Source organism: Megalobrama amblycephala, linkage group LG15 (genome assembly GCF_018812025.1).
Source record: "Megalobrama amblycephala isolate DHTTF-2021 linkage group LG15, ASM1881202v1, whole genome shotgun sequence".
NCBI classification, from domain to species: Eukaryota; Metazoa; Chordata; class Actinopteri; order Cypriniformes; family Xenocyprididae; genus Megalobrama; species Megalobrama amblycephala.
The window spans coordinates 22,911,986-22,925,576 of NC_063058.1; the positions used below are offsets into that span (position 1 = coordinate 22,911,986).

General features: G+C 37.0%; 1 protein-coding gene across 3 annotated transcripts in view; it reads right to left on the minus strand.

The window, feature by feature from the left end:
* Positions 1–1,593: 1,593 nt before the first annotated feature.
* The window catches only part of grm8b (glutamate receptor, metabotropic 8b), a 205,872-nt gene continuing 193,874 nt past the window's right edge, over positions 1,594–13,591 (minus strand). For all 3 annotated transcript variants that reach the window (XM_048158683.1, XM_048158682.1, XM_048158684.1), the window contains 2 exons: positions 7,658–7,904; positions 1,594–2,152 (listed from right to left, as the gene is read on the minus strand). In XM_048158683.1, coding sequence (XP_048014640.1) covers positions 2,103–2,152; positions 7,658–7,904 — 297 coding nt within the window. In that variant the 3' untranslated portion in view covers positions 1,594–2,102. The remainder of the gene's footprint in view (positions 2,153–7,657; positions 7,905–13,591) is intronic.

Here is a 13,591-nt window from a genome sequence, read left to right on the forward strand (position 1 = left end):
GTACTTGCTCTGCAGCAGCAGCAATAATCAACAGCAGTAGCAGCAATAAAGCAGCAGCAGCATTGCAGATCTATTCTGCCAAGACCAAACATATCTACATTGTCATACCCATTAACATACCAAACACTCAGAGAGTTGTCATGACAGAACTGATTTTAACTTGAGCACCGCGTTTTTAGAACTTGTCATGCACAAGATGCTGCAAAAGACGCAACACGTGAGCGCAACCATTTTACACACTCGTCTAGCGCGCTTACATAGAAAAACAAAGGAAAAGTAGCGCATTGGAATGGAAAAGCGCATTCTGTATGAATGACCCCTTAGATATATTTAAATTAAGCCAAGACATGCCAAATTTGAATATGCGCGTATGCAAACAACATTTTTGGTACTTGTTTGATGTCTCTAATTCGTAAAAAAAACTATTATAATAGAAAATCGCGAGATCAAGGTGAAAGGCTGTCTCGCGATATTGCCATGACGGAGTGTGAGGGTGAACTTAGGATAGAATATGCCACCGCTACATTTACATTACGCCTCCACTGTCATTTTGATTTTTATAGGAATAAAAAAAACCCCATTTCATTCAGTTGGATAATGGTTGCTTCAATTCCGTCCAGCTCATCTAACACGAGCAGCAGAGTCGTACATAGTGCAACAGGAATCGGAGTTCACTGATCATGTGACGAGAGTAAGTGACTGACAAGACTATGGCGGAGGATTCATTGCACAACAGAGCCTAAAAGCGCCTGACAAATATCTGATCGTGTAGAATGCGCACTCAGCACCACTGCTCCCTATTCACAGAGTAAGCGCAATTGCAAAATAGAAAGCGAAAGTAAAACGCGAGCGCGCATTCAAACACGATTTCAACACCCCGCATTTTGACAGCGACTCCCTGATGCATGCAAATATCTCCCAATATGAAAGCTATCTTAGTCTGGGCTGTGTAGTTGTAACCATCTCTTTGCTCTGTATCAAAAATTTGATCTCTATTTACATTTTGAATATTGAGAGAGTACTTTGATAATGGTTACACTTATTGTTTGCACTTAATAATACTAAGAGAAAACTGTGTTATTCATTTTTATCTATACTGTTTTTATTTGAATGATCAATTTGTGGAAAGGAGTTCAGTTAGGAGGTCAAAAGCCGGTCAGTTGAGTTTGTGGCAAAACCTTTTACAGTGTTTGAGTATTGTTGTCTTTTACTGCATATGATAATTCATACTCAGAAAGTAGAACTGAAATGACATTCATTACAAGATGATTAGTTAAAACATTTCAAATGCACCTGCAGACTATTTTTCTAGTCATTTCTCGTCATTGAGGATTTCCTAAAAAAAATGTGTCTCGTCACACCCCTACAAATTTCATTATTGGTTACTGACAGAGTGCAACAAAGAAATGAAGCACAATAATTTTTTTGACAATAATTTTGATAAAATATTAGTTGTTGGACATTACATTTAGCTTTTAAATTATCAGTATAATAATAGACAGATAATCAACAGATTAATCGATTATAAAAATAATTGTTCGTTGCAGCTCTACTGTGAATATTTCATAAATGTCCAAACACCCAAGAGCCCTCCACATTTCAAAAACATTCCTTTATTATAAATAAATTATTTGTATAAAAAAATTGAATTGGCATGCTTCCAACATGGCATTTGCACACTCACAACCCAAGGTTATAGACCAGAGTAGCCAATACAAGAGACAAACGCATTTTCCAATGCAAGTCTGACACCGTGGGACAAGAATGAAAAAATTTTCACAACCACAAAATACTTACAATTAGAATAACATGTAACATGGTCGACTCCAATATTTGTTCTGTTTCTTTAAACTTTAGTATTTTTTTCTCTTACCCCTTTGCCAGTGTCTTGTTTTATTGGCTGCCCACATAAATGGCAGCTTTTGTCTCCATTTTTTGGATGGCCGCCTAGGCTTTCTTATAAAATATCCAGGAAAAAAAGTCCAAGAGTCCATCCTCTTGTCCACAAACAACACTGATGTCTCATGCTTGGGTTTCAATCATTGGATCCTGTTCTGACGGAGCTTGCCAGATCCATGCCAACCCATTTTCAGGATGTGCAGTCATATGGCATGATTGGTGTAGCTGACGTAGGTTGTTTTTGTGGACGGTGCTGAAAATGAAAATAGCCAGTTAAAGAAGACAGCTGTATATCGGAAGACTGCAATTGCAGTATATTGAGTTAGTTCAGTTTGAGGGCTGGGGAACTTATAGATTCTGAGCGTAGCTCTGTGACCATCAGGATGAAATTCTCACTTTATTTCATAGATTGAAAATGATTTTGCTTCTTGCTTTGATTTAAAAGTAGGAAGGAAAAACTGAGAAAGTAATAACACTCTTTTGTAATGCCTTTATCTTGAGCCCTTTTTACAGAAAAGGCTTGAGTTGTGACTCAAAAAGAATTCATGGCATGCTTCAAAATTAAATTAAATCAAAATGAACCTTTATTTTAGACAATATTCAGTCATTTTTGCAAACAGAAAATATGCACCTAAATTTCAGGCATTGCTCAAACTTCATGTTATACAAACCCATTTGAGTTTCTCTCTTCAAAAGGTGAATTTCAGCCACTCTTGACAATATCATGAAAGTGAATAAGAACTGGGACTGGCAGGCTCTTAAATGATAAAAAAAGCACCAGAAAATCGTAAAAATGGCCCATATGCAATATATTCAATCTTCTGATAGCTTTATGACAAATAAGCTGAAATTTTGTAGACAAATCATTCTTTTAGTTGGAATGATTCGTTTATAAACAGCAGTTAACAGCAGTTAAGGAGATTTTTAGTGAAAAATGACTTAAATTTCAGTCTTCAGTCTTGCTGAATGTTTATAGAGGATTTGAAATATACTATACTAGTCATATGGACACTTTTATGGTGCTTTTGTATAATTTTTGAAGCTTGAAATCTCTCTGTTAATTGAAAAGGCATAAAAAGCACATTATTCAAAATGTATATCTTTTGTGCTTAACACAAGAAAGTAAGTTCATGGTTTCTGAATGACATCAGGGTCAGCAAATGATGTAAGAATTTTCATTTTTGGATGAACTATTCCTCGGCCAATAATCTCTTAAAGGATTAGTCCACTTTCAAATAAAAATTTCCTGGTAATTTACTCACCACCATGTCATCTAAGATGTTCATGTCTTTCTTTCTTCAGTCGAAAAGAAATTAAGGTTTTTGATGAAAACATTCCAGGATTATTCTCCTTATAGTGGACTTCAATGGGCACCAAATGGTTGAAGGTCAAAATTACAGTTTCAGTGCAGCTTCAAAGAGCTTTAAACGATACCAGACGAGGAATCTAGAGAAACTATCGGTCATTTTAAAAGAAAATACAACTGTATATGCTTTATAAACACAAATGATCGCCTTGCACGTGCTTCCGCTTTCTGTATTCTTCAAAAAAGCTTACGCTGTATGTCCTACGCCTTCCCTATTCAACTTACGGCACGAACGCAAGCGCCGTTTTTTTTGAAGAATGCGGAAAGCAGAAGCACGTGCAAGGTGATCATTTGTGTTTATAAAGCATATACAGTTGTATTTTTGTAGAAAATGGCAGATCGTTTCGCTAGATAAGACCCTTATTCCTCGTCTGGTATCGTTTAAAGCCCTTTGAAGCTGCACTGAAACTGTAATTTTGACCTTCAACCGTTTGGGCTGCATTGAAGTCCACTATAAGGAGAAAAATCCTGGAATGTTTTCATCAAAAACCTTAATTTCTTTTCGAATGAAGAAAGAAAGACATGGACATCTTGGATGACATGGGGGTGAGTAAATTACCAGGAAATTTTTATTTGAAAGTGAACTAATCCTTTAAGGTTCAGTCACATTCAGGAGCATAACCACCACAGACATTGAGGGGGAAGACAAGTCCCCAGTAATAATTAGAAATGGCCAAATTCCAAAATTCTTTTTATTTAAATTCCTTTTAATCCTTTAAATTTAACTTATTCTTATTAGGGCTGTCAAACGATTAATCGTGATTAATCGCATACAAAGTTTGAGTTTGCATAATATATGTGGGTGTACTGTGTGTAATTATTATGTATATATAAATACACACAAATTAATGTATATATTTAAGAGAAATATGTTATGTACAAAATATTTTTATTTATATATAATATAAATTATATAAAAATATAAATAAATACATATACTTGTAAATATTTCTCAAATATATACATGGATGTGTTTGTATTTATATATACATAATAATTACACACAGTACACCACATATATTAGGCAAACTCAAACTTTTATTTTGTATGCGATTAGTCGCGATTAATCGTTTGACAGCCCTAATTCTTATGAATAAAAAGTAATCCCCCTCCCCCCAAAAACTGTTGTTCACGAATTTTCGCAGGCGAAATCCAGTAATTTCAACAGGAATCGCTCAATTTCGCATAGGGGTCAAAGATTTCCCCAAGTAGATTTCGCGATTTCAAGTTGTTACCGGGGCTTGGTTTGAAAGTGGCTTCTCTGTGAATGGTGCTTCATACATCACTACACTATTAAGTGGATCTGCAAAATTGTGCTGAAAATTCACTAATGTGACCACACATTTACACTTCAAATGTTGATCTATTAATGGGCCCATATTGCTACTTATGACTAAAACCTGTACAGAACTGGCTCAGAACAAAACTGATTAGCATATTTTAATACTGCACCGACAGAACACAAACTAAACATACTGAGAAACACCAAAACATGTTTGTCCTCCAAATGGCATTCTCTACATTCATTACATGGCACATTTGACTCTCATTATGAACTGGCCCGGTATTAGAGCCCTTTAGTCGAGGGGTCACGGCACATTAGTGAGGGTCTGAACATTTGCATTAACTTTTACACAGTGCTGTGGGCCCGTGTATGCTGCCCTTGCCCTGGTTAATGATCGGATCCCTCATGTAAAAGGTAACACCACACTGGCTGCTGAAGTACAGTCTGTTGCCATGAGCTTGCAGACAGTAATTCAGATTCCCTCAGATGTAATTTTATAAGAGATCTAGTGCTAGAGTCAGACAATGCAGGCAGCATAGCTAATGAATTAGCAATGATACTCTAGTGAATGCATGCTTATCTGCTCCATTTCCTCATAATAAAAAGCTTCAGATTACAAGATAAATACCAAATTGAGTAACCAATGCAAACATTTTAGAAGCATTGAAGTTATCAGTTCATTAACACAAAGAACATGCACAGTTTAGCCACTGTTAAAGGAATAGTTAACCCAAAAAATGGCATTTCGGTAATGTTTATTACCGAACCTGTATGTTTACTTTGTTAAATATATGAATGTAATGAATGGGGGTCAATGACATATAAGAGTATGCATGATAAAGAAAAGGGTTGTTAAAAAATCTAACTTAAAAATGTGTCAAGTTGTCAAATGTCATGTGGTGCAACCACAAAATAAAAAGTGATTAAAGGTGCCCAAGAACATGTTTTCAAAAGATGTAATATAAGTCTAAGGTGTCCCCTGAATGTGTCTGTGAAGTTTCAGCTCAAAATACCCCATAGTTTTTTTTTAATTAATTTTTTTAACTGCCTATTTTGGGGCATCATTATAAACGCGCCGATTTATGCAGCGCGGCCCCTTTAAATCTTGTGCTCTCCGCCCATGGAGCTCGTGCTTGCCTTAAACAGCTATAAACAATGTTCACACAGCTAATATAACCCCTCAAAATGGATCTTTACAAAGTGTCCGTCATGCAACATGTCTAATCGCGTACGTAGAGTATTTAATTGGATGTTTACATTTGATTCTGCTTGAGTTTGATTGTGCTCCGTGGCTAATGGCTAATGCTACACTGTTGGAGAGATTTATAAAGAATGAAGTTGTGTTTATGAATTATACAGACTGCAAGTGTTTAAAAAATGAAAATAACGACAGTCTCCGTGAATACAGTAAGAAACGATGGTAACTTTAACCACATTTAACAGTACATTAGCAACATGCTAACAAAACATTTAGAAAGACAATTTACAAATATCACTAAAAATATCATGATATCATGGATCATGTCAGTTATTATTGCTCCATTTGCCATTTTTCCCTATTGTTCTTGCTTGCTTACCTAGTCTGATGATTCAGCTGTGCACAGATCCAGACGTTAACCCTTTCGCACGTAAGTTTAAAATATTCTGTCTGACCCCCCCAGCGTGAGTTTTTTAAGGCGACCGTTATTTAGAACGTATCACTTTATGGTTTCCATGGTGACGCGTCATTGCTTGTTACGTGACACACCGCAGCACTGTATGAATGATGATCTGCTTTCATTTGATTTTTCCTTTTTTATTCAAAATATTCACAAATTTGTTAACTATAGCATGAAATATCTAATATTCCGATTGCCAAATATGTGCAAGTGGATGTGTTTTGCTGTTTAAACACCTTTATAACGATCGCGTTAGTTGAGCCATATTGCGCGATGGGCGCCGCCATGTTAGTTTGCGCCGCACAGAGAATCGGATCTGTTGGATTTACAACCCGTGAATTTATCCACTTCTCCCGAAATACATGAAAGTAAGTGTGCCGGTGAACTGGGGAAGAATAGAGTAAGCTTTTAAGTTACTTTCACAATGTGTATCTGATATGAATTAAACGTGTTGTCAAGTTATAATGGAAAGGGTTGTTTTTTCCGCTTCTATAGACATCATTGTGTATTTTACAAACTCTAAATATATTGTTTTGTTAGTACTCATGTGTATTTAAATGTCTGAAACCTGAAATAAACATTATTTGGTTGAAAACACTGCATATATGTGATATATGAAAAGCGCTGCACGCGTCCGTCTCTGGTTTAGCGCCATTTAAAGCGCGCACACACATTTGAATTTGGCAGTTGATCACGTAATGCGCTGAACGTTCTAATGACACCGGTGTGATCGTACGCGTTAAAGGGTTAATACTGGCTGCCCTTGTCTAATGCCTTTCATAATTTTGGGAACATGGGCTGGCATATGCAAATATTGGGGGGCGTACATATTAATGATCCCGACTGTTACGTAACAGTCGGTGTTATGTTGAGATACGCCTGTTCTTCGGAGGTCTTTTAAACAAATGAGATTTATATAAGAAGGAGGAAACAATGGAGTTTGAGACTCGCTGTATGTCATTTCCATGTACTGAACTCTTGTTATTCAACTATGCCGAGGTAAATTCAATTTTTGAATCTAGGGCACCATTAAATATTTTTCCTACACCTCGAATACATTTGTGTACACATTATTTTCAAAAAATACATTTTTCAAAATATAAAAGTTTTTACATTTATGTGCACCACATAACGTTTTACAATCCGAACTTGCTTTAACATAAAAAAAGGTCAAATAATCTTATATTTTAAGAGACTTATTGATGTTAACACACTGTCATTGGGATCTGCAGGGGTCATTTCTATGATTTTATGTTTTATTCCATATATACCACCTCAATGTTTTTATTTCCTTTATGCCCCCCAAAAATTTTCAAAGTGAACTTCAATACAGAAACTAAAGACATTATTTGTATTTTTAACGTATTTTCAAATAAATTAAATGTCATTGATCCATGTGCTACATTAACATTTTAACAAAGTGTGCATGATAGAGAAGACTGTACTCACTACTATTGTCCACACTCTCACAGAGTTCGGTTTTCACCTCTCCATTGGGCCGTTCACTGGCCAGCTGGCTGAGCTTGTTTGTCATGGTGGCAGCGGTGACGATGGCCTTGAAGCTGCGCTTGCGTTTGGGCACATTCTGCTCCGGGTGCAGGATAATGATGTAGACTTTGGGCATGTAGAGCATCCCCAGAGACACGGACGCACTCAGGCTCAGAGAGACGGTAAGTGTGGCCGTCTGAATGTACATCTACAGTGAGTAAAGAAGAGGGTGAGATCAACAGTTACAGTATGGCAACAAAAGTGCGCCGCCCTATAGGCGACAAAATTTCTAATGAAACTCAAAACCATATTTTCTTATTTTAATGTAACACACACACACAAAAATTAATTTTAGCCACTTAGGAAAATTCTTATAAACTTTTTGGAATTGACCCTTCGCCGGGAGTTTGATTGACAAGCGATCTAACCAATCATAACGCCATATCCGCAATTTTGTCTGACAAAGCAATGGATCTTTTTACTGCATGTGGCGTGACAGCACCATGGCTTGTCGGACAAAGCAACAGTAACTAAGGGGGGCGGGTCTTTGTGAAGGGTCAACTGATCTTAAGAAATTTCTTAACTTTCATGAAAAGATCTTTGTTGGTTTCTAGGACTGCATCAGGATCCTCCTATAATGTAAGTCTATGGGGTTTTTTGCTTTTGTTTTAATGTCCACCACCTCTCCTCAACAAGCCACACAATTTGATGTATCATTCATGGCCGTAGCACTTGTGCGGGATGAGCTGCGCACCAAATTTGGGTTAGGGATTTGTTCAGATGCTAACGTAGCTAGATGGTTAACGCAGCAAGCGATGACTTATTGCTAATATTGTTATATTAGTGGATTATTTAGTTTGAATGTAAATGCCCTTTCACACCCTATGCAACAATTTGGCGCAAATGTTCGGCACAATAACGCTCTTAGAATGAAACAATTGTTCTCTGTGGAGCTATTCACACTGGGCGCGAACATTCGCGGCATGAAAAAGCGAAGATTTTTGTGACGATTTTTTCCCCCGTCACTCTGCGATGAAACGAGCCATCCAATTAGATTTTAACTTTAGATCACGTGACCGGAGCAGCTGCTATTGCACATAAGGGCGAGAGTGGTGGCAGTGCGGTTTTCCCGCAGAATTGGGCTACTTTTACACTGTTGCCGCGGGTTGTTTTTCATATCCGACCCCAAATAACGTGATATTTAGCCCCCGGAACGTGATCCCCCCCAAAGACATTAATAATCACACACATTTTTAAGTGATTAGCTTGATGCTAATTGTACCTCTAATTATATTTTAAGATGTATTCTTGCAAGCATTATAGATAGTTTGTGTTTCTGATGTAGTATCAAACTTTATTTATCTTAATTTATTACTGTATAATGCAGCAGATGATGTTAAAGGGATAGTTCACCCAAAAATGAAAATTTGATGTTTATCTGCTTACCCCCAGGGCATCCAAGATGTAGGTGACTTTGTTTCTTCAGTAGAACACAAATGATGATTTTTAACTACAACCGTTGCCGTCTGTCAGTCAAATAATGCTAGTGAATGGGAACTTCTACTATAAGAGTAAAAAAAACATGCACAGACAAATCCAAATTAAACCCTGCCGCTCATGACGACACATTGATGTCCTAAGACATGAAACAATCGGTTTGTGCGAGAAACCGAACAGTATTTATATCATTTTTTACCTCTAACACACCACTATGTCCAACTGCCTTCAGCATTCGCTTAGTGAGGTCTGATCGCGCTCTGACAGCGGAAGTGATGTCTAGCACTCATTGAAGTATATGCGCGAGACATCACTGCCGTTGTCAGAGCATGATCAGACCTCACTAAGCGAATGCTGAACGCGGTTGGACATAGTGGTGTATTAGAGGTAAAAAATTATATAAATACTGTTCGGTTTCTCGCACAAACCGATTGTTTCGTGTCTTAGGACATCAATGTGTCGTCACGAGCCACAGGGTTTAATTTGGACTTGTCTAAGCAAGTTTTATTTACTCTTATAGTAGAAGTTCCCATCCACTAGCATTATTTGACTGACAGACGGCAACGGTTGGAGTTAAAAATCATCATTTGTGTTCTACTGAAGAAACAAAGTCACCTACATCTTGGATGCGCTGGGGGTAAGCAGATGAACATAAAATTTCCATTTTTGGGTGAACTATCCCTTTAAAGCCATATACGAGACACATACATGGGGAAAAGTGCATTGTTGGTCGGCGCCACCTAGCGTGCAGGCGTGAATTAGCAGAAAGTGGTCATTCGTTTCTCGTTCAGTGTGAAAGGTCCGTTCTTCGCCAATTCGCCTCGCTTTTTCGCATCACGTTCAGTGTGAAAGGGCCTTTAGGATCAAGTTTGACTCCATTTTGGCACACTTTTCATAGTCCAGTCAAATCCCATCCAACATTTTGTCAAATATCTTAGCAATTTCAATAATTCTATTGCTTACCAATTCACAAACCTTGAAAATAGGATGTAACCATATGCCCCAAGCAAGACAATTTAAAATGTTGATTCATCCTTGCCCATGTCTGAGAGTTTGATAAATGGCTAATCTCGCTAACAAATATATTACTGCTTTCCTTACCTTGGGTGCGAGTGATCAGTAAACTAACGAGCAGTAAATGATAACATATGCCTGGTGTGGGTGAAGCAGATGATAAAGCTCCTCACGTTTATATTAAGAGAAATAGGGTGCTGAGAATGAATGAGCCGAGTTTTTTAGGTCAGAGGTGGAGAATCTAGAGCACCGCAAGTTGTCACTCCATACTACTACTTAGAAGAGACTGAAATCAAATTAACTGTATTGTTTAGTACTGACATGGAGGTAAACACATCAGCATTGGATTTCATGTACTGCCTCTGCGTTGCCATCCTGTCAAGGAAATGTGACTGTGCACAATACTCACTAAATCTCCTTTCTGAATTGTAATTTAATTCAAGTCTGACCTTGTGACCCCAGAACTACTCTTTTGTGCAAGTCTCCATACTGCCAGACAGTATAAGCAAGGCCACTCATTGAAAAATAAATGGGAGAAACTGCCAACATACTGTAGTGGCTGTGGCAATGGAAATACTTGCATTTTAAATAAAAGAAGCAATTGCTTTTTTGGCAAAGGTGCTGTCTGGCCTTCAGCATTTCTAATAGAATGATAATGTATTTTAGCTGAAGAAAAAAAAAAGAAAAGAAACTGGTTTGCTGGTCACCCAGCCTGGGGCGCGTTTCCAAAAAGCATCGTTAGCCGACTATGATCGCAAGTAACAACATAGTTCAACAATTCAGCCTTTCTTGAAATCATAGTTCAAACGAACATTTGCAAACTTGTGTAGGTGGTTCTACAGCTCTTGACCTGTGAAACAAGCAAACATGCAGTGCAATTTATATAGTTCATTCCTTTATACATTTAATTCCATATCTTTATATCTGTCAGTGTGTCAACAATTAGCACTGTTTTTGAAGATTGTGTATGTCTATAAATGCGTAAGGGAACTCTGGAGTATGACATAAGAGGGAACCCATGATTCATCAAATGAAGTAAAAAGACAGGAAACAAAAAACAGTGAAGTAGTCCTCAGCCATGTTATCCATGTTCACTACAGCAGCAAAGGGTGTAACTTTTGCCAACTGGGTAACTTTTGAGGTCTAGTACAAATATGATATACAAAAATACATAGGCTACAGGTATGTATGCACGATTAATCATTAAAATATTGCAATCTCAATTAAAACACGCAATCTCATTCCTACAGTAAATTAACGATTTCGCTGGCTGTTAAACCTTTGAAGTTACGATCATGCTGGATTATTAATTTAAACCTGCTTTTGCACTGCCGCTGATCCAGAGAGAGCAGCGCTCAAGCTATAGGTCTGAAACAGCTTCACAAACAGTGTTTTCAGTTGACAGTATTGCTATTACTTTGTTGCAAACATACGAAAATATTGGGCTAAACGTTTATAGTCCGGATATAAACACTGATGTTGCAGCAATCGCTATCAAAATGAGTAAATGACCTTCGAAACTAATGTTACGCTTGATAAAGATTGTATCTGTTACACTGTTAAGCCTGTAGGTGGCGACCAGAGAGTGTTAAAATGTTTTAGATGAAATTCGTTCAAAAACTCTGAAGGAAACAAGTCTTTATTCATTAATTTCATTTTTTTTTTTTACATAAATTCATTTAAATTAAAAAATATTTTAACCCTTAAATGCATAACTCGGGTCTTTAGTGACCCAGGACGTCAGTCACTACCCTCCTCCTTGTTAATTTTTTAAAGTTAGACATTAGCCTTCTTGGTATTCCTCAATCAATTTATTATAAAGAATATAACAAGAAAAAAAATCATATAATTATAAAAGAATGCCTATTTTTGTATTCATTTTTTGTAAAAATTGTATAGGGTCGCTAACGACCCGAGGTGTGTATGAGTGTAGGTATATTTTTTCTGCACAACAATAATTGAATCTTAGATGACAGAATAAGTGCAATTCACCTTTATTCCACAAGGTGGCAATGTCTGATACACAATGCTGAAGTGACGACTCATTCAGACCGAAAACTAAATAATAAGAAAAACATGAAATGACTCAACGATTTACTCCAGAGCAAGTACTGAACGCAATCAAATATGACTGTAACTGTTACTGGATGAATCTGATGAAGCTGTTAGCAATCGAAATATTGATTTTGAAGATGTTGAAAATTATATAGTTTTGAGAATATATTTGAGATCGTGAATAGGCTCATATTCGTGACCTCAAACATAAAACTAGCCTATAATTTGCTGAATTTACTGGGAAATGAGCTCTGACGAGGACAGTGATGATGGCATAAAACATCTGCTCAAACGGAGCCCTTTCAAGCTCCAAAAGGTAACAAAATATGCTTTATTTTATTCTTCTGTAATTGTTACTCTAATATCAGAGGAGTTTTATATTATCGCGACAGGTAGAGATATAGATCCGGGTCGATAAAGACCAGAATATGTAAGAATGATTGGCGAAACAGTCATGCATTAAGGGTTAATAGACTCATAATATTTATAAATCGACTCATTACAACATTAAATTGAACATTTTGTCAGAATCTCAAATAAATTAGGCTACATATTATTTTGTCTGGTTGTCTAATGTTTTGTTTTCAGAATCATGGGAGAATCGTGATCTCTATATCTGTCTCTAAAAAAATACAGATTATCCAGTGTCATAATTTAAGCTTAAAAGAAAATATATCTGGCAACCAACTTATAGCCTACTATTAGCACTAATATTAAAATGTACAGTCTTACAGACTACATTAACAAGAATTCGGGGCAATTATAATGCATTATAATGGAGGGTTCTGAAATGTTTTCTTATTTAAAACGTGCCACTTCTCATTTACGCCCCTCTATCACCCTCAAGTTTAGGAAGCTAACAACGTAGCCTACTAGCTTAGCTTAGCTAGTCTGATGGCTGGTTTTAAAGGAGATTTCAGCGTGTCAGAATTTGTCGACCAGCTAAATTGGCCAAACACCAGCTAGACCAACTTGGCCAGTCTAATTTGGCTTACTACCTTAGCATAGCACAGATCAGTTTACTTTTTACTTACTTAGTATATGCTACAGGCCACAGTGTACTCAATTTGATAGCATGCGCAAACACAATTTCTCTCCAGAAGTTATAGCGAGGTAACACTCAACCCCCTCACATAAGCACTCGTCAATGTGGAATGTAAAATCTGAATATTTTCCTGTACTACTAGGATAAAGCACTTTGTCGTAACATTCCTCATTTGTATGTTGTTGTGGATAAAAGCGTCAGCTAAGTGAATAAATGTAAATGTATTTCAGCTATACCCATTACTAACAGGTGCATAAAATCAAGCACAGAGCCACGCAATCTCC